The 26,988-nt window shown below is 44.0% G+C and overlaps 2 protein-coding genes and 1 long non-coding RNA gene across 3 annotated transcripts; 2 read left to right on the top strand and 1 right to left on the bottom strand.

The window, feature by feature from the left end:
* KHDC1L (KH domain containing 1 like) lies at positions 1-26,776 on the top strand. Its single transcript, XM_035697463.2, is given in 5 exon segments — positions 1-554; positions 15,594-16,084; positions 25,930-26,042; positions 26,173-26,275; positions 26,614-26,776. Coding segments are annotated over 5 exon segments (1,338 nt in total). The 5' UTR covers positions 1-64; the 3' UTR covers positions 26,755-26,776.
* On the bottom strand, positions 14,492-16,359 carry LOC112658508 (oocyte-expressed protein homolog). Its single transcript, XM_025444744.3, has 3 exons — positions 15,976-16,359; positions 15,586-15,765; positions 14,492-14,858 (listed from the first exon to the last, which is right to left on the bottom strand). The coding sequence occupies exons 1-3, from the start codon at positions 16,286-16,288 to the stop codon at positions 14,695-14,697; spliced, it is 657 nt and encodes a 218-aa protein (XP_025300529.1). The 5' UTR covers positions 16,289-16,359; the 3' UTR covers positions 14,492-14,694.
* On the top strand, positions 20,083-25,243 carry LOC112658510 (uncharacterized). The gene is made up of 4 exons (XR_003135751.3): positions 20,083-20,317; positions 22,095-22,203; positions 22,295-22,337; positions 22,731-25,243. It is a non-coding gene; the product is annotated as an uncharacterized LOC112658510 (long non-coding RNA).
* Positions 26,777-26,988: the final 212 nt, after the last annotated feature.

Here is a 26,988-nt window from a genome sequence, read left to right as displayed (position 1 = left end):
CCGCTCCCCGCCGCGCGCCCCGGTTCCGAGCCCGTTGCTGGGCGACGCTCAGAACGCGGACGGGATGTCCGTCGAGTCCGGGATGCTTCCCACGTTGCTCGGCGGGGGCGCGCGGAGCTCCTGCCCTTCCGAGTCCTGCCAATGCATCTTTTCGGGGTGCCTGCCCTCGTTACCGCCCTCACGGGCTGGGGGCCTTAATCCAGGGGCTCTCGAAATTTCCTGGAGCTCTAAGCTATACCGTGATGCAGCCTGGATGGATTCCGACCCCGAGTGCTCCTTTCCTTCGTCACCTAAAGCCCAGAGCTGGTCCTTTCCCGCCGCGGGCTGTGCACCCGGAGCCGTGGGTGCCGGGGCTTGGCGTCCCCTTCCCTTCACAGGCCTGGAGGGCGAAATGCTGACGGCGGCCCAGAGGTGGTTCGGGGTCTTAATCGTGGTACACGTCATCCCGGGATGCGGAGCGCCGGGCTTCATCATTGGGTGGCCCTTTTACCAGTACCTTGCGACGCTCCTGACTGCGACAATGGCTTGTCAGCTTCGGATCCGCCAAAACCGAGGTAAGCAGCTTCAGGGGCCCTGGCAGGGCGCCCCACTTGTCCAGGGATTTCGCTTCCCGCATCTTTCTGGCTCACTTAGCTCTTTAGTGTGAGGGTCTGGGACAGTTCTGAAAGCAATCGCTAAACCTAAAAATCCCTGGGTGCGGGTCCTGGCGCCTGAGCAGGAAGCAGGAGATGCAGCTGGGAAGGAGTCTGTAGCTGGACCCAAATGAGGAAAATCTAGGATATCTGTGCATTTGGGCGTTAGAAGTCCCCAGTGAGTTCTCTGGGCAGCTCCTTTAGGGGGCCATCTTTTACCAAATCTCTGTTGTGGTCCCGTCCCCAAAAGATATACTAGGGCAGCGGATTTTAAAACGTAATCCACGGGACCCACACAGTCAGGGTCACCTGGAACTCGTTAAAAATGCAAACTCTGGCGCCCAACACATACCCACAGAATCAGGAACTCTAGAGGTGGGGCTCTGTAATTTGTTTTAACAAGCCCTTCAGGTGATTCCGATGCATGCCAATGTTTGAAAACCACTGCTCTAGGGATATTTCCACAAAACAACACAACCAGGTGGTATTATTTATTTATTTTTTATTTTTTTAGCACGAGCTCGGACCAGTCGGCTGCTATTTTCTGCGTGCTGCTAATTTCTGTGCAGACCTCGGGGACACTCAGTTTAAAGCTGGGGCCTATCCAGAATTCCTTATCCATAAGACATGCTTGTGGCTGACCTCAGACAGGAATGGCATTGCTGGGAGAAGTGTGGCCTGGAGATAGGAGGCCAAGGCTCCATCCACTTTTTTGTACAAAAGACAAATGAAGATGGGTGTGGGGGCAACTCTTTTTAATTGTGTCACGTTCAAGTTTTTGCAAACTGGAATTTTTAAAGAGACATTTCAATGGTTTTATAATAAATTATTTTCATTGGCTTAGTGTTGATCTGTGCTCCTTCCAGATTGTGATGGGAAGAAAGACAAAGATGTTTTCAAAAAGTGGTTTCAGCTTCTCATAGTTTGAGGGGCCTGTGTGAAAATTTTTTTGGAGTAGTTCCCCAATCCCTCCTGCTCTAGAATCAATCTTTCATGGCTGGGTCCCTACCAGTAAGACTGGAGAGTTTAAAAAGAGGGACTTGTCTGTTGGGAATACTGCCCAGGAGTCTAGTCAGATGAGGGCAAAGAATTGCTCCTTGATAAATGTACACAGAGCTTTCTGATAGCTTTTGTAGAACAGTTCAGTTACTGCTGTGAGGTTCTTTCTTAGAAACTAGATTGGAATGGGTTGAAGAATTTAGAGATGCACATGAAGTATGTATAGTGGACTTTTTTGGTAAGCAGAACTGATTTTTTTTCTTTGTAAATAAAATAAATAGATTCATTCATTCATTCATTCATTCATTCATTCATTCATTCATTCATTCATTCTAGACACAGAGAGAGAGAGCCAGAGACACAGGCAGAGGGAGGAGCAGGCCCCATGCAGGGAGTCTGACGTGGGACTAGATCCTGGAACTCCAGGATCACGCCCTGGGTGGAAGGAGCCACCCAGGCTGCTCTGCTCTTCTCTTCTCTTTTCTTCTTTTTTCTTTTCTTTCTTTCGTTCTTTCTTTTATTTCTTTTTTTTTTTTAAGATTTTTATTTATTTGAGAGAAAGAGCATGGGGGGAGGACGGGAGGGGAGGGAGGGACAAACAGACTCCCTACTGAGCAGGGAGCCCCACTCAGGCTTGGGGCTTAATCCCAGGACCCCAGGATGATGACCTGAGCAAAAGGCAGACGCTTAACTGACTGAGCCATCCAGGTGCACCAAAACTTGGATACTTTGTGTTGTTAGGGAACAAAGAAATAGTTGGCAATGCAGAGTGAGCTTGTCATTTGCTGTGGAAAAGGGTAGAATGTTAGGTGGGGGCAGGGATGATAATCTAGAGGCAGATGGAGATAATTGAGGCCTTCAAGCCTCTGTGAAAGCAAGAAGGATGTAACCCAGAGCCCTGATGGAGGGACTAGCTCTGGCAGATATAGGAGCATATGTAACAGGAGGCCGGAGGGTGAGGATTCAGGGGGCTTTGTGGAGATTCATTCTCCCTGAAGAGAAAATACTCATATATACCTGTTTGATATCTGATTACTTATTCTAACATTTCTCTAAGAAAACTAAATACTTATATACTACTTCATAACTAATAAGCCAAATGTATTTACAAATGTAATCTCAAATTTTATATTAGATATTTTGAATGAAACTTCTAAAATTTTATTAAGTTACAGATCTAATATTTTAGATTCTCTTATATGCTAAAAACTTTAAAAAGGAGCCAAAAGGTTTTCAAAATACATTGGCTAGCATTTGAAAGTTTAAGTGCTAGGTATGTTGTTTTAGATGTGTGATCTTATTCAATATTTAAAACCATCTCATAAGATGGGTCCTCTGATCAATCTCTTGAAACTTAGCAACAGAGAAACTCTCAAAGAAACTAAGCAACTTGCCCATGGTCACACAGCCAGTGAGTGGCAGAGCTGGAATTGGATGTAGGCTCGTATATTGTCTTGCCTTCTAATTACAGTAAATGCAAAATAGCTTATACTTGTTTCATTAAAACCAGTTAGAGGGATCCCTGGGTGGCGCAGCGGTTTAGCGCCTGCCTTTGGCTCAGGGCGCAATCTTGGAGACCCGGGATCGAATCCCATGTCGGGCTCCCGGTACATGGAGCCTGCTTGTGTCTCTGCCTCTCTCTCTCTCTCTCTCTGTGTGTGTGACAATCGTAAATAAAAAAAAAAAAAAAGAGAAGTGCTAGTATCAGGACTTTAGTTTTTTGATTATCTCTATACTTATTTTATTTTTAAAGATTTATTTATTCATGAATGACACACAGAGAGAGGCAGAGACATAGGCAGAGGGAGAAGCAGGCTCTTTGCAGGGAGCCGATGCAGGACTGGATCCCAGATCCTCGGATCACGACCTGAATCGAAGGCAGCGGCCTAACCGCTGAGCCACCCAGGTACCCTTACATACTTATTTATTTATTTACTTTTAAAAAGATTTTATTTATTTATTCATTCATGAGAGATACAGAGAGAGTGAGGCAGAGACACAGGCAGAGGGAGAAGCAGGCTCCATGCAGGGAGCCCGACGTGGGACTCATGGGACTCAACCTCGGGTCTCCAGGATCACGCCCTAGGCGGAAGGCGGTGCTAAACTGCTGAGCCACCGGGGCTGCCCTATACTTACTTTAATACCTGAATGGGGGACAATTGTTTTATATATAATATTATATATATTCTCAGAGTTGCCATAATAATTACCAGGAAATATGTTAATGCTCTCTTTGGGTTTCAGTAAATTTTTAAGATCCCAAAAAGAAAATAAAATCATCTGAGATCAGACATACTGGTAACTGATGGATTCTGGCAGAAAACTGGACCTTGTTTCATAGGGTAGTTCTGTGAAATCTGAACCCATCATTAGGCTCACTGTCTTTCTACAGTCAAATCTAGCAACCACTCATTATGTCTTTGACCTCACAAAGATTTTACTTAAAATTTTAGTTTCGAGGAGTGCCTGGCTGGCTCAGTTGGTAGAGCATGGGTTTGTTTGTTTGTTTATTTATTTTAGAGCATGGGATTCTTGATCTTGGGGTGTAAGTTTGAGTCCCATGTTCGTTGTAGAGTTTACTTAAAAATTAGTCTCAAGGGACACCTGGGTGGGCTCAGTGGCTGAGCATCTGCCTTTGGCTCAGGTCATGATCACAGGGTCCTGGGATTGATTCCCGCATCAGGTTCCCCCCAGGGAGCCTGCTTCTCCCTCTGCCTAGGTCTCTGCCCCCCCCCCCCCCCCCACTCCTGAGCCAAAGACAGACATCCAACTGTTGAGCCACCCAGATGTCTCCCTTAAAGATTTTTAATTTTGACGTAATCTCTACACCCAATGCGGGGGTTTGAATTTATAACCCTGAGATCAAGAGTCACATGCTCTACCGACTGAGCCAGCCAGACACCTCTCTGCTAATGTAGTTTTTCTGTCTGAAGATCCAATTTAGGATCCCACATCATATTTAGTTATCAAGTCTCCTTAGTTTTTTCCCATCTTTGAGAGTTCCCCAGGCTTCCCCTTTCATGACCTTGACACTTAGGAAGAATTGCAGTCATTTTGTAAAGTCTCCCTCGGTTTGGATTTGAATGTTTTTTCATGATTAGATAGTTGGACATTATTGGGAATGATACCACAGAGACAATGTGACTGTATTTCTGTCATATTACATCCTATCAGGGAATATATGATGTCAGGATGTGCTACTGGTAAGGTAAACCTATCATTTGGCTAACCAATCACTTGCCTAGCTTCTCTACTATAAAGAGCTTGCAAATGGAAAAATAGTGATTGCTAAATATTTGAGGGGAGATAACACAGACTATATAAATACCTTGTTTCTGATTAAACCTTCACTTTCTAAGTTTAGCATCTGTTGGTAAATCTTGTCTGAGGCAATGATTACTGTGGTGTTTTAGTGATTTCTTATTTCTCTCATTTTATCTACATTTATTAATTGGAATCTTTCTGAGGAGTTGTTTGCAATTTATATTTGTATAGACTGTGGATTAAAAAGTTTTTTTTTTTGGGGGGGGAGGGCAGCCCGAATGGCTCAGCGGTTTAGTGCCACCTTCAGCCCAGGGCGTGATCCTGGAGACCCGGGATCGAGTCCCACATCGGGCTTCCTGCATGGAGCCTGCTTCTTCCCCTGCTTGTGTCTCTGCCTCTCTCATGAATAAATAAATAAAATATTAAAAAAAAAAGTTTTGGGGGGTATAACTCAATTAACTCAATACTATCTTATTTTTGTTGCTTTAGTTATCTCCCAACTTTGGCCATTTATTTCAGGTTGGCCGTGTTTCAATATATATACATTTCAATATATTTCCTTTTTTTTTCACACTTCCTTACTTTTTTGGCACCACAAGATGTTAAAATATTCAAATGAGTATATTTTTGCATATGCATATTTTATATATGCACATATATCAATATGTGGCAACACATTTTATATATTGATCTATATATTTTATTGTTTTTAAATTATTTTATTTCAGAGGAAGAGAAAACATTCAGAAATGTGGGGGGGGGGGAACTGGGGAGAGGGAAAGGGAGAGAATCCCAAGCAGACTGTGCTGAGCACCAGCTTGAGGTGGAGCTTCATCTTATGATCTGAATCAAAACCAGGAACTGGACGCTTAACCAACTGAGCCACCCAGAAGCCCCAGGAATTCCCTTGTGTTGCCCTTTTTATAACCACACTCACCTCCCTTTCCCCTTCTCTAAATCGTTCTTTGTAAGGTTTGAAGTAGGATCACATTTCTTATTTCCTTTTTTATTCAGTTATTTAAAAGTTACATTTATTGGGGCACCTATTGGGGCTCAGTCTGTTAAGCATCTGTCTTCACCTCAGAACATGATCCCAGGGTCCTGGGATCGAGCCCTGCATTGGGGCTCCCTACACAGTAGGGAGTCTGCTTTTCCCTCTCCCTCTGCTTCCCCTGCTTGTGCTAATAAATAAGATCTTTTTTTTTTTTTTTTAAAGTTGTTTTAAGTAATCTCTACACTCCACATGGGGCTCAAACTCACAACCCCGAGATCAATGCTCTTCCAATGGAGCCAGCCTGGTGAACCTTTTCATTTCCCTTATAAATGATATGTTCAACTGCCCTAGCACCATTTATGTAAGACTATCCTTTCCCCACTTCTTTGAAGTGCCTTTTCTGTTGTAAATCAAGTCTCCAAATGTGCTGTTTTTTTTTTTTTTTTTAGGGTTCTTTGTTTTATTGGTGCGCGCGCGCGCGCGTGTGTGTGTATATATTTAAGATTTTATTTATTTCTTCATGAGAGACACAGAGAGAAGGCAGAGATGTAGGCAGAGGGAGAAGCAGGGTCCCTGCAGAAAGCCCGATGTGGGACTTGATCCTGGAATTCTGGGATCACGCCCTGAACCGAAGGCAGACACTCAACTGCTGAGTCATGCAGGCATCCCATTGGTGTATATTCTTACACCAGAACCCACTGTCCAAATTATTGCAGTTTTTGAAATGTCTACAAGGGTCTAGATATATAGTAGAAAAGCTCTACATTCTTATTTTTCTTCTACAGGAGTGTCTTGCTATTCTTAGCTCCCTTTTATTTCTAAATACTTGTAGAATCAGCTTGCCATTTTCTACAAAAGGACCTACTGTGTTTTTGAATAATGTTGCATGATCGGCTCTCTCAAATGGCACTCCTAGTCTGAATTTTTCTGGTACTCTCTATTCTCTCAAAAACTAATTTTCACCTCTTTTACTTTTAATGCTTGGCCAATGTCCTTGCCTCATCCTCCTCAGAAGTCACCAATCTGCATTTCTCTTACCCTCCTTCCACCAACTCTTAAGATTTATGATACCTCATTCTATAAGAAATATAGTGAATTCACACTGAAATTATTTTTTCTAGCTCTATCACAAAAAGCAGCACCTGCAGTTTGGTCCCTATCGGTATTCCTATGAACACCTACCTCAGGTTTGGGTCTCTATTACTCTTCTGGAAGGGGCCAAGACACAAGGACACAAGGAGAGTGGCCTTTGACTCTGTTACATCCTGCATGAAATAAGGAGTGGAAATGCCTAGCAGACAATGTCCAGGTTTGATTTTTTTACCCTCTATTTCTGACTGGAAGTGTGCAACACCAACTTGGTAACTAGTGATCTCTGAAAGATCTGAGGCTGAGTGGCTGTTAATGAGAGTGCTGAGAACCCTGGGCTGTCTTGCCTCACCAAGAATTACAGTTTGGGTTCCTGGGAAGCAGACTCTGTGATGCCTATCCATGTGCAGGTGCTCATCAGGGATCAACATTTGGGGAGGGGAGGAAAAGGAGGCCAGATGGGGCAGATGGTACTCCCCCCTGCATCAGGCAGTGGATGTGGGATGCCTTGGGAAAGCATTCCTCTGTGAGGCAGCTCTCTTCACTGGAGGCTGGACCCATATTGTTGACAGCTGAGGGCTTTCTGCCTCAAGCTCTTCAGCCTGGGTTCATTCTTGAAGGATGATTGGATTGACATCATCCAGAGCTCATCACATTGAAGTTTCTTCCTTCATTATGAATAAACACAGGCTTTGTCTAATGCCACTAACTGAGCCTAGAAAAGCAAGATTTATGCTGGGCACTTCATGAAAGATTAGACAAGTTTAATACACAGGAGGAGGAATGTGGGAAGGTGAAAGCAACATATGGTTCTTCAAAATACTTATGTACTGCTTTTTGTCATGAAAAGTTCTGCATGCTTGTCTTTAAGATTTCTTTAGGGAATAGAAGAGACAGGACTCTAGGTACCTTAACTGATAAATAAAAAGTTGATCTTGTGAATGACTGTCATTTCAGGTATAAATGAGGGGAGAAGTTCATAGTTCTTCACAGTTCTGAATGTTTATATAGTTCAAGATAAGAAATCCTTAAGAGCAGAGAGTGAGAAGTCGGTGTGGGTAATATCTAATTATTACCACTATCTAAACTATGTAAGGGACTATTTTAGATATCCCCTTTGATATATTTGTCAGAGCTCTAAATTTTTCCTTTACTGCTCAAAGAAACAAATGAACAAACAACAGCAATAAGTAAACTAAACTAAGCAAGAAACAGGGTCTCTTACTCCCTGTGATGTTCTGGTATCATCTGGCTGCAGGGTGTCTGGGAGTAGGTACAGAATTCTCACTGGCTACTCAAATGGGTGTAAGTCTGGCCTTTTTTGAGTAGGAGGTTTTGCCAAATTGTGTAGATACATAACCTTAATAGTTTTTCCCTTTCTCTTTTTAAGTATGGTTATCCACAGTAAATTAAAAAAAATTGGACAGCTTTGGAAACAGCCTAAACTCACTGAGCCAAAAGGCCTTTCATTTACCTTTAAAGAACTAGCCAGGAATGTGATTAAGATAAGACTTCATTCTGGGCACAGGAGGCTCAATGGTTGAGCACCTGCCTTTGGCTCAGGTCATGATCCCAGAGTCCTGGGATCAACTCCTCCATCAGGCTCCTCGGATGGAGCCTGCTTCTCCCTCTGCCCATGTCTCTGCCTCTCTTTCTGTGTCTCTCACAAATGAATGAATGAATAAATAAATATCTTGGAGAGAGGGGTGGAGACTTCATTCCACCTGGTGGCTAACTTTGGGATCAGGTCCAGGAACTAAGAATTGACCAAGTTTGGAAATGTCATAATTATTTTTAAAATAATTTAAAAAATAATCAAATAATGACAGGAAAAAATTGTAATAAGCACACAAAAGGGCAGAGGCGCCAAACCATGAGAATCTGTGTACAGTCTTTGCCAGGGCTTGTGCGGTTCCTGCCAAGACTTTCAAAGGAGATCAGTAACATAGGTACAACATAGTTGTCTTTCTATGGCAAAATGAGCCCTGTGGAAATTTAGAGAGGGATACTTAAAATGCTGATCCTCATCTTTCATAAGCAGTCTTTGAAAAGAGGAAGGTTTCCAGTGGTGGTGGAGCCTAATATCTCAAGAGAAAGGGCAGCCAAGAGCAGATCTGAAGTCTGACATTTATGCCCTGTGGAGGAAGCCACTGCCACCCAGCAGTGGTTCTAGAGCTCCAGAGATCCTTGAGTGGGTGAACGAGGGGTGTGCGTGCATGTGTGTGTGTTTGGGGGAAGTTGTAGATCCCTTCTGTTCTGCAGTTATCAGAAAGAATGAAAACAAAGGAGATCAACATTCAACTCTAAAAATCAGAGAAAACAAAAAAAAATAAAAAAAAAATCAGAGAAAACAGAATGGATAATCTTGAAACAAAGCAAATAAAATGGTTAAAGCAGAAACTAATGGAATATGAAACCAAAAGCTGGTTTTTAAAAAGACTGATAAGAGAATCTATATTGATGCAAATAAATGACTGAATAAGTAAATGAGGGAGAAGAGACAAATCTTTTTTTTTTTTTTAGAAGAGACAAATCTATGTAGAACTCCAAGTAGTTTATCCAGATACTGTGCCTGTGGGAAGGTGAACATAACTCCTTGCTCTGTAAGTGTGGACTGCACACAGTGACTTCCTTCCAAGCGTACAGTATGGGAAGGGGGATGTGTGAGCAGTGGAGAAGCCTGTCAAAGACAACCTCAGCTAGGTGATCAAGGCCAACATCGAAAGTGAAGTCATTTGATAGCATGTACATTTGAGACGATGTGACAAAGTGGCAGGTTACCTCTGTAGTCTTTCCCCAAACCTGTAACTCCAGTCTAATCTTGAGAAAAAAGAAAATCAGACAAATTACAATAAAGGGGCATCTAATAATATACCCGGCCAGTACTCCCTAAAATTGTCAATGTAATCAAAAGCAAGGAAAGTCTGAGAAACTGCAACAGTCATGAGGAGCCTAAAGTGAAATGATAACTAAATGTAATGTGGAATTCTGGAACATAAAAAGGACATCTGGTAAAAAATAAGAACATCCAAATGAAGTATGGACTTCAGTTAATAATAATGCATCAATATTGACTCATCAATTGTGTTAAAAAATAAACTGAAGCATATTAAAATTTTAATAATAGTTTGAGTAAAAATTCGAATCAGGCAGCATCTAATCTAGCAGATAGAAAGGAGCTCTATGGAGCTCTACAAAATCAAAGACTCTGGGATGCCTGGGTGGTTCAGCGGTTTAGCGCCTGCCTTCCACCCAGGATGTGATCCCAGGATCGAGTCCCACATCGGACACCCTGCATGGAGCCTGCTTCTCTCTCTGCCTATCTGTGTCTCTCATGAATAAATAAAATCTTTAAAAAAAAAACAAAATCAAAGACTTTTATGGGGTGCCTGGGTGGCACAGTTGGTTAAGTGTCTGTCTTCAGCTCAAGTCATGATCCCATGGTTCTGGGATCCAGTCTTGTGTAGTGCTCCGGGTTCATCAAGGAGTCTGTTTCTCCCTCTGCCTTCCACCCACCCCTCCGCCCCTTTGCATGCTTGCGCTCTCTCTCAAATAAATAAAGTTTCAGTTTGGTGACATGGAACTTAGCATAAGCAACTTCATTTTGGACCTGCTGTCTTGTTTTTAACAACTACAATACATATATCATACTAATAGATGTTAATAGGGGAAACTAGGATAAATCATCTTTGATTTTTCTGTATGTCCAAAATTAGTCTAAAAATTATTAAAAAAAAAAAAAAAAAAAAAGTAGGGCAGCCCAGGTGGCTCAGTGGTTTAGCGCCTGCCTTCTACCCAGGGCATGATCCTGGAGGCCTGGGATCGAGTTCTGTATTGGGCTCCCTTCATGGAGCCTGCTTCTCCCTTTGCCTCTCTCTCTCTCTTTCTCTCTGTGTCTCTCATGAATAAATAAATAAATCTTTAAAAAAATTAAAAAAAAGGAAAAATTCTGGCAAGCCTTACCAAAAAAGAGCAAAGATACAGGTAAGACCTAGTATGAAGAGGGGTAAATATTGACAAACACCACAGGACTTAAAAAAAATTAGACTACCTTTCCAGGAAGCATGGGACTCTGTGCTACCCCATGGCTGCCATGGGCCTCAGGAAAGGATACAAGGTGACTGAGAACGTGAGCTAGCCGAGGCACAGCTGCTACTACCATGGGGGCCTCACCAAGCATATCAAGTTCCTGAGACAAGATCTGGGAGGTGTGTAGCTTTGCTATGCCACTGGAACTAAGGACAAGCCGGCCTGGGGATTCATCTAGAAAACAGTAAACACACAACTGCAGGAAGAGAGTGGAGCAGAGCACTGTCCTGGCTATGTGAGGAAAGCAGCTGCCAAGGACTAAGCCCTCTCCCACCTCTGTGCATAATAAAACCTTTTCAGGAGAAAAACAATAAGGCCAAGCAAAATTCATAATTAGCAGTGGCAACCAGACCCTCTAAAATCTTTAAAGGGCTAAGAGAGAATAAGTCAGTAGAAGACTGTTTATATAGGAAAACTCTCCTTTTAAGAACACAGGTGAGGGATCCCTGGGTGGTGCAGCGGTTTAGCACCTGCCTTTGGCCAGGGCACGATCCTGGAGACCCGGGATCGAATCCCATGTTGGGCTCCCGGTGCATAGAGCCTGCTTCTCCTTCTGTCTGTGTCTCTGCCTCTCCCTCTCTCTCTGTGTGACTATCATAAATAAATAAAAAAATTAAAAAAAAAAAAAAGAACACAGGTGGAATGAAGGTATTTTCCAGGGGAAAAATAAAGAGTTTGTCATCTAATAAGCCCTCATGAATGGAACTTTTAAAAGGATATACTTTAGGACAAAGAAAAATGTTCCCAAGCTGGAGGTTCCAAGCAAAGCGGCAGATGGAGCAGATTATCTAATTTTACATTTAAAACCCCATTAGATTCCAGTAGTAAAGAGATTAAAATAAAAAAAGACATGAAACCTAAGAACTAGGGAGCACATGATAGAAGAAAATGATATCTTGAAAGGTGAAGATGGATGGACTAATTGATTTAGGATTAGCTTTCTCAAATAGCTAAGCCAATCCAACTTGTGTTGGAGTTTTAAAATGTCCAGGACCTGGAGGTTGCTGGGGGTTGGAGATAGCAGCATTTAGAATTAAGTGAAAGGTTTTTGAGAGTTCACCTCTCTGATCCCTGCTGTTACACCAGGCAGCTGTCCATCTTCCACTCTGGGAGGGAACTACCTTTATTCTCTGGGGAAGGTAAAACAAAGGGAGAATTAGGGTGCAGACACCATACCTTAAACAAAAGGATTACGTGGGCAACTGCTTACTGATTACTCAAAGCTGAGATACTTAGCTTTCTTCCCTTAACTGGCTCCCAGAACTTTGGAGCTGAGCTTTTACTATCTAGGTAGGATACTTCAGGATTCCCCTCCAGGGAATCTGATGAGCTCATGATACTGACATGAGGGTTGTTCCTCAGCCAAGGGAACATTTTACAGTGGAGCTCAAAGTTGTCAAGTTGTACCCATGGGCTAAAGGCTTTTAATCTTGAGGGGGAGCAGAATATGCTACCCCAGAACATACCACTTTGACATAGAGTGCTTTAGGTTGGAGGTAACAGACCCCGCAGACTTTTCACCTCCCCTTAACTGTCTAAAAGAATTTCAGTAAGGTGCCCATACAGAAGAGAGCTTATTACCAGAGAGAACTTTTTATGCCAGAAAGACTTATCTATAACGCACGGCAAACATTTGTTTACCAAACATTTGCTCCTCTAGTTATTTTCCTATGAATTGTCTTCCAATCCTTTAAAGCCTGAGACCCCTTGGACAGCCCGGGTGGCTCAGTGGTTTAGTGCCGCCTTCAGCCCAGGGCGTGATTCTGAAGACCAGGGATTGAGTCCCACGTCGGGCTCCCTGCATGGAGCCTGCTTCTCCCTCCACAGAACATTCTCTGTGGCAAGGGGCCAGTTTCAGACCCCAGGCTCTAGATGACAAGGTCTCAAGGAACCTGAATGCTGCCCTAGACTGAGACTACCTTAAATCTGATTTCCTAAGAGTCTGTCTGATGCTGGCCAAGCTGAATAATACGGAGGATCATTAACTTTCCACATTCAAGCCTGGGTAGGTCTTTAAGGCCTTACCGGGTTCAAGTGGTAGCCCATTGCTGAGGCCCAACGTGAAGCCTGGCCTTTCTCCCCTAGGTCATGTGGCATGAACCAGAGCCAGAGGAGCTTCCCTAGAGCCTCACTTACTATGCTGATAGGCTAGTGACTAATCCTGGCCACTCCTGACAGGGCTGCATGGGTGGGCCCTAAGCAGCTATTGCCAGAGGCATTTAAAAACGCAGCCAGTTGCTTCCTCAGATTTTAGGCTGAATCTGGAGTACCATGTTATTGTTAAGGGAAAGGGGAAAAAATGGTTCAATAAATTTTCCTGACTATATTATTATGAAACTTAAGCAAGGACTTTTCTTGACATTGTACAGAACGTACAGGGATTCATATATGGTCAAATGGCCACGTGGTAGACCTGGTTTTTACTCATTAACACCATTATTTGCATTAACCAGGGCCCAGTGGTTGGTAAACAAGACAATCACTGTTAACAGTCAATAACCCAGTGTTTAACTATGTGCCTAGGGTCTTGGGGTAAAAGAAAATTGAAACATCATGCCTAATGCCACAAGGAGGTTATAGTGTAGTGTGAAAATGTTATCAACATGAAAAGTGACAAAAAAGCAGGATACCCATTATTTGATGTCTCCACCCTGCCCCTTCCTCATCCATAAAATGGGCATAATCACATCTATTTTCAGAGACTGATTTCATAGAATTATTATGAAGATCAAGTCAAATAATGTATGTAAATGCTTAACAAAACCTGGTCCTACACCAAATGCTCAATAAATGGATTCTTAGGATCTAACCCAGAAGTAATTGGTTAGTGAACCCAGGAAATGCAAACTCAGTTGGGCTGTGATAGAATCCGTTTTCTTTTATGTATGGTAATACTCTGAGAAAGCGAAATAACAAAATTATTTAAATAAGGAAATCTATTCTATTTGGAATTACAGGAATAATGAAGAAACATAGATGCTTTTGTTCCAGTCATAATAAATTTTGTACTCGCTAATGTGTTTTGACATTTAAGCTATTAAAAAAGATGCAACAAAGAAACATTAACCGACTTCTTTTTAACTAAAAGCCAAAGAGAATGGAATCAGCTTGTCATCAATGTTTCAATACTTACTGATTGGGTTTATAAAGCTTGTTTATTTTTTATTTTTTTTAAAGCTTGTTTAATATCAAACATTTTTTTTTTCAAAATTAGTATTAGTGAAAGAATAAACAGTAGTAAAGTTCTTCCTTATGGACAAAAGGTCCCTGGAACATTAAAGATCCCAGCCATACCCACCTCACACAAAACACTATGAAAAAGCAGAACCAACCATTTGCTAATTCTTAGCATTTTCCCATCTTGGAGCATGCAAAAGCAAGATTGCCTTTCTTGACACTACTAATCTATATCTATGTATATATCTATGTTTTTTAAAGTTTATTTTTTATTGTAACTCACATTTGAATCTTTAAACAACTATCTATGAAGGAGGAAGGTGGATAGACCACCGACAATACTTGTTTCTCCTTAGCCACAGGAACAAAGGCAGAGTTCAGACCGGGCCTCTGAGGGTAAGGCTCCTGACCCAAACCGTCCCCCCTGCACTGGGTTCCTAATCACAAAAATTACACTGTTTTGGTAACAGGTTCCTGGACAGTCTCCTGACCTATTTCCAGGGACTGCATGGCTTCATCCAGGCTACTCATCATAGCGGTGGAGAGGAAATCATCAGAATGAACATTTTCTCTTTCAAAAGACTTCATGGTTTCTAGGCTGAACATCATTGTGCCTGGAAGTAAAGCATGAAATTGAGCAAGTTTAGTGCCCAGGCGAACATACAGGATACACAGGGAAAGTGACTCCACAGAAAATACTGCTGAGTTTACCTTACTGGTCACCTTAGAGCAGACCGCCTGCATCAGAATCAGCTGAACAACCAATAAAATGATAGCTCATTTATCTAGTATTTTCTATGTATTCTAAGTGCATTATTGTCTTCATTCATTTAATCCTTGGAAAAAAATTTATACGGAGGCTACTATGACTAGACCCATTTTATAGGTAAGAAACAGAAAGGTTTTAGTTTGCCAATATGCCTAACTCCTGGCTGGAGTTAGAGGGAAGTCATCGTGAGCAATCTGCATTTTTACCGTGCTCTTGGATTCATTCTAAGTCTGAGAATCACTGAGTACAGGACGTCCTAGACTCGGTTTTATCTCAGGAAGTGGGATCCAGGCGGTTCCTTCCCAGCTTCTGAAAGGGGAGACCAGACAGGCGGGAAGGGCCTGGGGTGAGAGGTTCCTTATGGCTCTGGCTCTTCCTTCCTTGGGTTTGCCAGCTGTCTCCCACAGTGCTCTATTCCCGAGTTTCTGGGATTCTCCCGGAAACCCCGGAATCCCAGCATCCCAGGACACGAAGGAGCCCCAGGTTGCGGGAGGGGAGTGGCGGAAGTGAAAGCTCCCTCAGCACCGCGCAGGGCGGCGGCACTCGGAGCCCAGGCACTTGGCGCTCCTCACCTCCATAGCGTTTCCCTCGGGGCTTCGCCGCCAAGATGCGAATCAGCCTTTTGGCACGCTTCCGGTACCGGCGCCTCCCCATGATGAGGATCTCAACCTTGCCCTCGGAGTTGGGCTCTCTCATCTGGAGCAGGACCTTGAACTCCCGTTCGAACCCCGGGACGAGGGCTCTGCTTGGTCCTGTGGTGAATGGAAGGTTCCCGAGAGATTAGCGTGGGGGCGGGGCGAGGGGGGGATGGGACAAGACTCGTGGCGTTCTGGGGGACAGGCGAAGGAGGTCCTGGGACACTGGCAGGACACCAGCCACTGCCTTGGGCCTGCGCTGGGACGCTCGGGGTGGTCACCGGAGACCAACGTGGGGCCGAGTGGTAAATATTCGAGCGAACTCACCGAAAATCTTCTCCAGCAGACGGGCATCCACATGAAGCACGGATGGCTTGAGAAAGTGCTTAAACCTACACCAGTACCGTTGAGTGTGGACAAGGAGCCAGTTCTTGGAGTGAGAATACTTCTTGCTGGCTCCTGAGCCGTGCGATCGGTGCAGGGTCTTCATCACGAAGGGCGCCATTGCCGTACCCTGGACGGAATCCGCAGGAAGAGACACCCCACGTGGCCGGGAGGCGGGACGAAACTGCTCGCCGTCAGCCCACCGGCCTGATTGGTCCCTTCTCAGGCCCCGCCCCCTCCAGGAGCCCTTGCTCATTGGCTCCCTCAAATCCGGGCAGGCCGGCGGGGTCCCAGCAGCGCCTAGCGCCTACCTCGGGCGGGCGGCTTGCTGTTGGCGCGGTCTAGGAGGGAGGAGCCCGGATTGAGCGCGGGCCCTCGAAGAGTTCCCTCGTTTCCCTGGTAATAAGTGCTACAAAACAGTGGGATGATAGAAGGCACGTTGCTCACCAACATTAGGTGGAGTTCAGAGAGATTCATGTTCCCCAGCACTGGACGTACCTGTGTGAGGATCGCTTCCGTAGTGCCAACCCGCTCGTGTGACTGAAATTGTGGCCTCAGTACCTTATAACATCCCCGTGAGGAAGATACAGTTGTTTTTTTCTTCCATTTTTTACATAGGAAGTGTAAGTGATGGGACTGGGACAAAAATGCATACATTATATAGTGACCGTAGATTCCAAACAGAATTTAGACTCCTTTATCCTTCATCAGGTTGCTAATCCTTGAGGAAAGGACAACTTAAAAACCGTGGTTCTGACTGAACAGGGCCCATCTCCCTCCCAGGTACTTTGAAGAGAATTCTGTTTTATTCAGAAGTTATTTATTTGGTTGGATTTCATTTCTAACAATACAGATATCGAATTATTACGTCATACGCCTGAAACTAATATGTTGAACATCAATTACATCTCAATATAAAATAACAGTCCCAGAGGCGACTGGGTGGCTTGTAGGTAGGTTAAGTGTCTGCCTTTGGCTCAGGACGTGATCCCGCAGTCCTGGGATCAGGAGCACGGTGCCTGCATCTGGCTCTGCTCTCAGCCGGGAGCCTGCTTCTCCCTCTGCCCCTCCCCACTCATGCTCTCTCTCAAATAAATAAATAAAACTTTTTCAAAAAATGATGTCTCCAGATGCCTTTCAAGGTTATATGCTAGAGTGTGAGGTCCTTCAATTGCAGGAAACATCTGTGGGTTCCAAGGTTCTGCAAAGTGCCCTTACAGGACAGAATCAATAAATATCTATTGAATAACCAACAAAATCAAAATGTACAGTGAAATACATGCAACTTTTGTCAACTATGCTTCAATAAAGCTGCAGCGGAAACCCCATGATATGTAAATTTAAATGGGAAAGAAAATATTGCCAATAACAGTTAAGTCCAAGGATATCAGATCAGTGCTCAGATTCAGTTTCTGTGTATTCCTCTCCTCCCACTTCATATCATGTTGGCTTTATCTTCAGGCTGGTGGCAAGATGCTCATAGCACTTTTCCAAATCGTATACAGTCCCAACCACCAGGAGAAGAGGAGGGGCAAAATCTTTTTTGTGACCCTTCTCAGAAGTGAGAAAACCTATCCTGGAAGCCTCCTTAGGCTTTGCCTCATTTCAAAATTAGGTCACGTGCCATATTCTAAGTGGGTCACTGGTAAGGGAAATGAGATTATCATGCTTAGTCTGAACATACGGAGTTCAACTGATATTAGGAGCTGCTCGCAGCATCACTATGAGATTCTTTTTCTATATTTTGAAGTCATCTGGGAGTCGAAAATGTTTCTATTGTCCTCCATTGATTGGCAGAGCGATAGAGATACTGAATAAGAAATGAACTTACCTGTAAGTCAATCGGAGAAGGACAAATATATGGTCTCATTCATTTGGGGAATATAAAAAATAGTGAAAGGGAATAAGGGGGAAAGGAGAGAAAATGAGTGGGAAATATCAGTGAGGGTGACAGAACATGAGAGACATCTAACTCTGGGAAACAAACGGGGTGGTGGAAGGGGAGGGGGGCGGGGGGATGGGGTGACTGGGTGACAGGCACTGAGGGGGCACTTGACGGGATGAACACTGGGTGTTATGCTATATGTTGGCAAATCGAACTCCAATAAAAAAATATACAAAAAGAAAGAAAGAAAGAAAGAAAGAAAGAAAGAAAGAAAGAAAGAAAGAAAGAAAGAAAGAAATGGACTTCCCTGAATGATTTGGGAACCTGAGAAGTCATGTTAAATGAAACCTATAAATTGGAAGCTGTTTCTTATAGATTTTCTATTTGCCCAAGTATGAGGAACCTCCAGAACGCAATGTGGTAGAAAAAAATATTTCTTTTGAACGCATGTTTGTTAACATATTTTCTTATTTTTAAAAACTCTTCATGGGGATCCCTGGGTGGCTCAGCGGTTTAGCTTCTGCTTTCAGCCCAGGGCGTGATCCTGGGTCCCGGGATCGAGTTCCACATCCAGCTCCCTGCATGGAGCCTGCTTCTCCCTCTGCCTGTGTCTCTGCCTCACTCTCTCTCTCTCTCTCTCTGTGTCTCTCATGAATAAATAAATCAAATCTTAAAAAAAAAAAACAAAAAAAACTCTGCAATCAGAACATTGACACTTCTGGCTTCAGATATGGCTATCTTGCTGTGAGTCCACATCTATCAGGAGACAGGCAAACCCAGGAGCATTAGGGATCGTGTCCTTCTTGTTAGGCATACTCATATTAAATAAAAGTGACCACTTCTTGTTATACTTGCGACTTTTTTTTACTGCATAAAGATTGAGCATTATTGGCATTGGATAATCAACTGCACAGTGTCTGACTCCTGTTTCTGGTTGTATCCTGGTAACTTGGATAATATTTGTGTAATATTGCATGAACATATTAAAGTTTTTTTTTTCAAAATGATATTTCTACATTGAGTCTGATCTTTTTTAATCCTCACCACGACAGTGAAGCAGTTGTTTTATTTCACCAAAGGGTGACATTTGGGAAAGTGAATATCAACATGTGTACCAAGTTAACTAGAAGGTTAATTTTCTCGAAGTAGAAACTGAAGCCTCCTGATAACACTGGCATCAGTGTTTTGTAAAATCTTTTGCCCTCCCTTCCCCAATAAAGGCCATACCAGGGAACCTCAGGAAAGCAATAATCTATTTTTAAAGAAACCCCTCAAAGCTCAGGCAGGAACACATCATTAACACTGGTGCAACACCAAGTAGGCTCACAGGACAGAAGCAAACAGGAGAAGTCAGATGTTTGGGACTTAAAAGCAACAGCAAACACTTGAAATTGGTTTGGATTGTTGGATTTTTTTTTTTAAGACTTTATTTATTCATGAGACACACACACACACGCACACACACACACGCACGCACACACACGCACGCACACACGCACACACAGAGAGGCAGAGACACAGGCAGAGGGAGAAGCAGGCTCCATGCAGGGAGCCCGACGTAGGACTCGATCCCAGGTCTCCAGGATCCCCCGGCGCTAAACCGCTGGGCCTCCCGGGCTGCACGATTGTTGGATTTTTGTTCCATTTGAGGGAATCAAGTGAGAGTTAAGTCTCTTGCAAGGAGATCACGTCAAACTTGAGGCTTCCCCTCCGAAGGCGGTGGCGAGCCGTGGTTCCCGTAAGGACCCGACTTTCCTCAGAGGTTGTGTTCTAGCTTCTTTCTCTCCCCCACGCCTTTGCTCTGAGAAGAGGCTACCCCTCCAGGAGGAGCAGGAACCCCTGTGCGCGCTTAAGACGGGAGAAGGGGTGCAGCCCGGGGGGCCGGGGAGGGGGGGCTTAGCGGTGCAGCGCGGCCTTCAGCCCGGGGCGTGATCCTGGAGACCCGGGATCGAGTCCCACGTCGGGCTCCCTGCGGGGAGCCTGCTTCTCCCTCTGCCTGGGTCTCTGCCTCTGTGTGTGTGTGTCTCATGAATAAATAAATAAAATCTTTTTTTTTAAATAAATAAAATCTTAAAAAAAAAAAATACGGGAGAAGGGTGCAAGAGGTGGAGGCGGGGGAGGGGAGCTCGGGCTCGGGCACCCAGACAGAGGCGAAGAGGAAGGAAGGAGCCAGAAGACGCGGGACTCCCGGACGTTTGCGTCTGCGGCGCTGCGCAGCCTTGTGCGGGGGATTCGCAACAGGCCGCTGCCCCCCGCCCCAGGTTTCCTCCAGCTAAGGAAATAAACACAGGAAACCTCATTTCTAGCGGAGTGGGGGTGGCTAAGCAGGAGCTCACACCCTGGAAGCACCTTGCAGCCCACGGAAAGGCAGCGAGTAGGAAGAGAGTGGCTCTTTTCCAGGTTGGCACAGTGCACCCCAAGTGCGGCAAGAAGCAACCCCCGGGGGCGGGGGCGGGGGCGGGGGCGGACTCGGGGCGCAGGCTGGCCCGGGAGGTGGTGCGAGTCGTCTCCGCTGCCCCGCGGCCGCCCGCCTGCGCTCTAGGACTGGAGGCTGCGACGCCAAAAGGGGGGGCGGTATGGGAAGGTTTCCAGGGTCCCCAGCTGCTGCCAGCTGGCTATCTGCACCCTACACACAGCCCTTCAGGGTGCTGAGCCCCCGCCCCTTAGCCGAGCCCCACCCTGGAGGGGTGTGGGGTGCGGGCCGGGGGCAGACTCAAGTTGCCTCGGCTGCTGGAGTGGAAAAACGGGGTGTGTGTGTAGAGGCTCTGTCTCAAAAAATTTTTAAAAAGTATTTCTTTGACCCACTTGCCTAAAATCATAAAGTTAGAAAATCTATCTTCAAAATACACCTCAAATCCATACATTTCTGCTATTTCAATGACTAGCACTCTTGTTTAAGTACCTTTTTTCCCCTAACATGCTGGCCACAAATCTGAAATAATCAAACTTCTAAAATACCTTTTCTTTTCTTTTTGCTCTTTTGGTTTATAAAGGAAAGAACAGAAATACTCAGGTTTGCTTGACATTATTAAATTTTGAGTAACTCAAACATGAAATTTTTTTGGTTACCAAATTGGGATATAAAAAACTGACAGGGACGCCTGGGTGGCTCAGCGGTTGGGCGTCTGACTTGGGCCCGGGGCGTGATCCTGGGGTCTGAGGATCGAGTCCCGCATCGGGCTCCCTGCATGGAGCCTGCTTCTCCCTCTGCCTGTGTCTCTGCCTCTCTCTGTGTGTCTCTCATGAATAAATAAATAAAATCTTTTTTTTTTAAACTGACAAATCAAAATAAAACTTGAGTTTTTCTAGGTTAATTATCATAAAATGTGTACTTCTAAAGTGAGAAGAAAGAAGAACCGTTGTTCATTATATAGATTGACACAGTAACTGTCAACACATTGATTTTAAAAAAGAAAATTCTTGTAGATTGGGGGCTCTTTTAGAGTTCCTGGAGCCAATTCCAATCTTTGTGTGGGGGGTGGGTTCCCTCACATACAACACAATTCTTGGACACCAACAGGGTGTCTAATCAACCCAATTCTGACATATATACCAGGAGATAACTTCAGATCCGCCAAGTTAGGGATTCAGTCCCACAGGACTACCCCCTTCAGATGCCAGTAGTAAACCCCAGGCTGTTACCTGTGCTTCTGACAAGCCTGCTGCAGGTTGAAGGTTTCAACCACCTCTTCTTTAGGTTTGATTAATTTGCTAGAGTGGCTCACAGAACTCAGGGAAGCATTTACTCTTAGCAGTTTATTAAAGGATATGATAAAGAATACAAATCAACAACCAGCTGAAGAGATACATAGGGCGAGATCTTTAGCCAAGGAGATTCTGTTCTCATGGAACTTGAGGCCTGGCTCACTAGCATGTGGGAACTTTCTGGTTCCCCAAGTGTGGAAGCTGTCAGGGAAACAAAAAGGACCAAAATAGCTGTCCACTTGGGTTTTTATGGAGGCTTCATCACACAGTCATTATTGACTAAGTCACTGACATTGGCTGATTCAACCCCTAGCCCTTCTTCCTTCTTCAGAGGTTGTCGATGGAGGGGGTGGGGCTGAACATTCCAATCCTTCAGTCTCCTGCTTGGTCTTCCTGGCAAGCAGTATCTGCTCTTGAATGGAGTCCAAAAGTCACCTTCATTAATAACAAGACACCCATTTCTCTTTTATAGTTCTGAAGTGTTTTCAGGAACTGTGGATGAAGATAAAATATATCTGGAAAATACATATTTGGTCATCTGAAGAAGGCTACTTCGGAGTGTGATGACCCAGAATTCCAAGGTAATACCTTAGCTTACCACTATGCTAAACAAGCTTTGACCAAAGCAGTTGCCCCAGTGGTGGTGTATATGCTGGCTGTTGTTTTTTTCAGGTTGGATTGAGGATATTCCTGATGCATAGCCCAAGTTCTGATGGTAAGTAGCTTGATTGTTATTTTGGATCTAAGGAAATTAACTGATTTCTTTGGTGATGTGGAGTACACATTTCACTGTGATTGTTACTAAAGAGCAGCTTCAACATGTGCTTTATGAAAAGGCCATACCAGGAACCCCAGAAAAGTAATAATCTAATACTTTATAACTGCAAGCTTGCAATTGTTAAGTATTACAAAGGATTCATTTGATGTGCCCAGTAAGTATAAGCATCTTTCCCCAAATATCCACCCCAGCAGCCTTTGCATGATGGGAAACTTGGAGATTTAGTTTTTTGAGAGAAACTAAACTTGCAAAAATCAAGGGAAGATTACTTGTGGCTTTAGTTGAAAGATTTCATTGGGAAACCATAAAGGATTCTTCTGTGTCCTCCAGGAATAACTGATCTTTGGAAGAAGACTACCAAACCAAGAACTTCAGATCAAGCCAATGAGGAGGTGGAGAGCTTCAACTGAAGGCAATAAAACAAGATTCATTTTTGATATCTCTGCCCTCCTTTTTCAATTTTGCTCTACTTCTCTTTGTACTTTGGTGCCCCCTAGAGGGAGACCAAAAAATTTCATAATTCTTTCAAGGAGCTATATTTTTTTCTTTTAAGGTAGAAACCACACCCAGCATGGAGCCCAACACAGTGCTTGAAGTTACCACCCTGATATCAAGACCTGAGCTGAGACCAAGAGTTGGATGCATAACTGACTGAGCCACCAGGCATCCTCACATATCTACATTTTTTTAAAAGATTTTATTTATTTATTCATGATAGTCACACAGAGAGAGACAGAGAGGCAGAGACACAGGCAGAGGGAGAAGCAGGCTCCATGCACCGGGAGCCCGATGTGGGATTCGATCCCGGGTCTCCAGGATCACGCCCCGGGCCAAAGGCAGGCGCCAAACCGCTGCGCCACCCAGGGATCCCCATATCTACATTTTTAATCTCAATCCTCTGTCATATTTCTTTGCCACTCGAGGAAAGGCAAAACTCTTGTGTATATATGTGTGGGTTTCCAGACTATAGCTATTGTTATAAATTTGATTAACGGATTTGTCATTCTCTACCTGATTTGACTAACAAAAATTTAATAGTTGTTCCCTTCACACTTCAAAAGATAGATTTTCTTCTGCTGGTCTCTTCTGGAATTTGAATCTTCCTCACAGTATTTTTTTTTAAAGATTTTATTTTATTTCTTCATGAGAGATAGAGATAGAGAGAGAGAGAGAGAGGCAGAGGCATAGGCAGAGGGAGAAGCAGGCGCCGTGCAGGGAGGCCGATGTGGGACTTGATCCCGGGACTCCAAGATCAGGTTCTGAGCCGGAGTCAGATGCTCAACTGCTGAGCCACCCAGGCATTCTCTTCCTCACAGTATTAATTCTGACCTTTGGTTCTATCAAAATTGGACACTGAACCCAAAATACTTATGCTTATTACAAAATATTTATGCTGACTCAAGAAGTAGACACAAATATTGAGGCTGTCCTTGGTTTATTAGTCTCTTATCTTCAGGGATTCCCCAGCCTCCACTCAAGGAATCTTTACATGTTAGAGGATTAATTATTGTCCTGATTTCATTGTGATCAATGATACTTGTACTCTCCATTCAATTTGTGTAACAGTAAGGTACTACTTTTTATGTGGACATTATTTTACACAAGCCTATCTTGTGTATATGGAGTAACTTTTAGAGAATTTGCAAAACTTATAACATCTACTTCTACAGGAAACTGTTTTTCTGAAAAAGATATTCAGAGACCTAAAATGAAGAAAGCATGGACGATTTGGGAGAGCTCCCAGGAGAGATAACTGACTCCCTCTTCATCTATACTCTGGGTGCTCCAGTTCCAGTAGTAAGAATAATACAACAAGAAAAGCTGGTGCAAAATTTGTCTTTGACCCTAACAGAAGTTGTAAATGACACTACCTCTGCTCTGGAGGCCCAATGAACTAGTTTAAATTAAAGTTTAATGGTGCTTATGCATGATTAAATAGACTTTGTTTTCTTCTTGGCTGGGTAAGAACTTTGTTTTATAGCAAACACTGCTTGCAGCATCTACCTAAAACACTATGGGTTAGATAGAACAGTTTGTAGTTAAATTAAAAGAAGGACTATCTGGCTCTCTAGAACAGATTCAGATGGGTTTGGGGACCTGATTTCATGGCCTGGTTTTGGCTCTTTCCTTGGCAACCTATTAATAGGACTAATGATCACTTTGTTTCTGGTAATTTCCTGTATTCTGGTTGACCCATGTATCCTGTCCAGTCTTAAATGAGACTGTGCAGTCATTATGTTTTTAAATGGTTCAACATCTCATCTTGCAACAAAAGGCTCATGTGAGACTAACTGCAGTGCAAATGCAGACAGTGTTCTCCAAATAGCCTGTGAACAATGGATTCTGATGATGGTATGGATCTGAATCATGCATATGAATGTCCTAAGGGCTGGCCAATGTTCTTTGGCCAAAAGGAAAGATTGACAAGTAAAAAAAAAAAAACAAACAAAAAAAACAGACCTAGGAACTTGCAGCTGGAAGTTGACAGGTAAACTCTAATGTTCCCTACTACACATAAATAACTCTTTCAGAATTCTTTAACCAGTGAAGACCACTCAGCGATCGTGATGCAAGATGTAGCAAGGACATTTACTCTGTACATTTAAAATCAGACGGAGACAATGACATTCTTCAATCAAGACCACATTAATCTCCCTGCCTCCTACATAATCCCCAAATTGCCTCATTTTTACAAAACTGGCCTCTGCTTCTCTAAACAGTCCTTAGAATCACCCAGCCAAATCCTATAATAGGCTCCCCACAACTCTTCCCTATAAAGAGGCTTTATGTTCCTGGATTGTTGCTTCTCTCCTGAACCAGTACATCAAATAAACTCAACTTTGTCTAACTACACATGTGTAATCATTGGTTGGCTGATAGTAATTGCTATGGTCTGAATGTTTGCATGCCCCTCAAATTCACATATTGAATTCCTAACCCCCAAGGTGAGTCCTTTGGGAGGGTTCCTCCTCATTAATATGATTTGTGTCCTTGTAAAAGAGGCCCAGAAAGCTTAAGCACCCCTTCAGACATGCAGCCATGTAAGGACCGTGAAAAGAAGGCTGTCTATGAACCAGGAGGACCTCTCTAGATACCAAATCTGCCAGTGTCATGATCTTGGACTTCCCAGCCTCTAGAACTGTGAGGAATAAGTACTTGTTATTTTAAACCACCCCAGTCTATAATGTTTTGTAGTGTGAACAGACTAAAACTGCCTGTCCAAATCTAGGGAGCCATTTTGGAACCTACATGTTCTAGTATTTTCCATCCCTCAATCCCTGCTCTGGCTCATACCCAGTTGATCAGCTCCAAAATCTTTTGAAATTAGAATGAAGATAATTTTGGAATGGATTTTATTGAAAGGATCTGTAAGCAAAAGCCACCCCTCCTTAAGGCGGTCCAAGATGTGGAATTGTTCAGATGCCAATATTTAACACAGATCCCTGGGTCTACCCTGAGTTCTTCCAATTTCTTCTTTGACAGGGTGTTTGAGCTTGCTTCTATTCTGAATCAAGTAGGAGCAATTTAGGACATGGAAAGGAGGGCTTGCAGCAAGAGGCCATGGTGGATTGTATCTGAGAACTTTTACCTTCCATTAGTATTTTACATGGAAGAAGACCAGGAGGAGTGCATCTTTGGTAGGTGGCCCTTGCCCACATCTCCTCCCCAGTTTCCAGCCTTCCCCTACTTTTCCATCCCCATCTTGTCCTGGAGCAGCCCTCCCTGGCCTGCCCAAGAGGTAGAGGTTCATGAATCCCTCCTCCAGTTGCAGGCCACCTTGATGCATAGAGGTGCACAGTCATACCTTTATTCAGCTGCAGAGATGGTTCACAGCCACAGGCCAGACCCGAGTCATTGTAGTTGGACTGCCAGAGGCAAGGTGGTAGCTGTTTGATACGATCTGGAGCTTGGGGAGCTGGAACTCTGACCAGCAGGCCCAAGGTAGGTGTCCCTGGCTAAACTGTGGAGCTGCGTGGCATCTTGGTTTCTTCTGGGATTGTGGGATGGCTGGAAATCCAGGTGCTTCTGTGAGTCCCACAGAGAGTGCCCTTGAGCTACAGCCATGCTTTTGGTCCACCGTAATTACAGGAAGGTAGCCGGGAGGTGTGCGGATGGGGCAACTGGGAAGGCCTGGGTTGGATAACCCCTCTTAATGTCTCCTTGGGGGTTCTGGCCTGCCCTGGGATCCCAGTTGCGAACCCTCCCTCACCAGGGCATTGTCTTCACAGGCCTTGAGATGCTGCAACTAGTCTGGAGCCAGCCCCTGACCAAGGAGGACCTGGCCACCACCCCCAGCATGCAGCTGTTCGCCAGGGCTGTCTGCCTGCCAGGGTGGGCGGGACTGTCTCTGTGAGGTTTTCCCAGGCTTCCTATACTAAATGGTAGGTTGTCCTGGATTCCCTTAGATTTCACTCTATTAGTAATAAAGGACTGATCTCTCCTGGGCAGGTAGGAGGGGAGGGAAAGTTCTGGCTTTGGTGAGAAATGGCATTAATAGAAATTTGAATTTGTGACCTAGTCATGTTCCTCTTGGACCTTCTAGGCGTATGTCTGAGACATGTCTTCTATTTTTTTTTAAATTTTTATT

This window comes from Canis lupus, chromosome 12 (genome assembly GCF_003254725.2).
Source record: "Canis lupus dingo isolate Sandy chromosome 12, ASM325472v2, whole genome shotgun sequence".
Classification (NCBI taxonomy): Eukaryota; Metazoa; Chordata; class Mammalia; order Carnivora; family Canidae; genus Canis; species Canis lupus.
This window is presented reverse-complemented; position numbering and strand designations above follow the sequence as displayed.

Excerpts from the sequence above, each read along its gene's own strand:
- LOC112658508 (XM_025444744.3), bottom strand. The coding sequence starts at position 16,288 with ATGAGCAAGGGCTCCTGGAGGGGGCGGGGCCTGAGAAGGGACCAATCA. Across the intron at positions 15,766-15,975 it reads TCTGCTGGAGAAGATTTTCG|GACCAAGCAGAGCCCTCGTC; the intron begins GTGAGTTCGCTC and ends CATTCACCACAG. Across the intron at positions 14,859-15,585 it reads CCGAGGGAAACGCTATGGAG|GCACAATGATGTTCAGCCTA; the intron begins GTGAGGAGCGCC and ends CTTTACTTCCAG.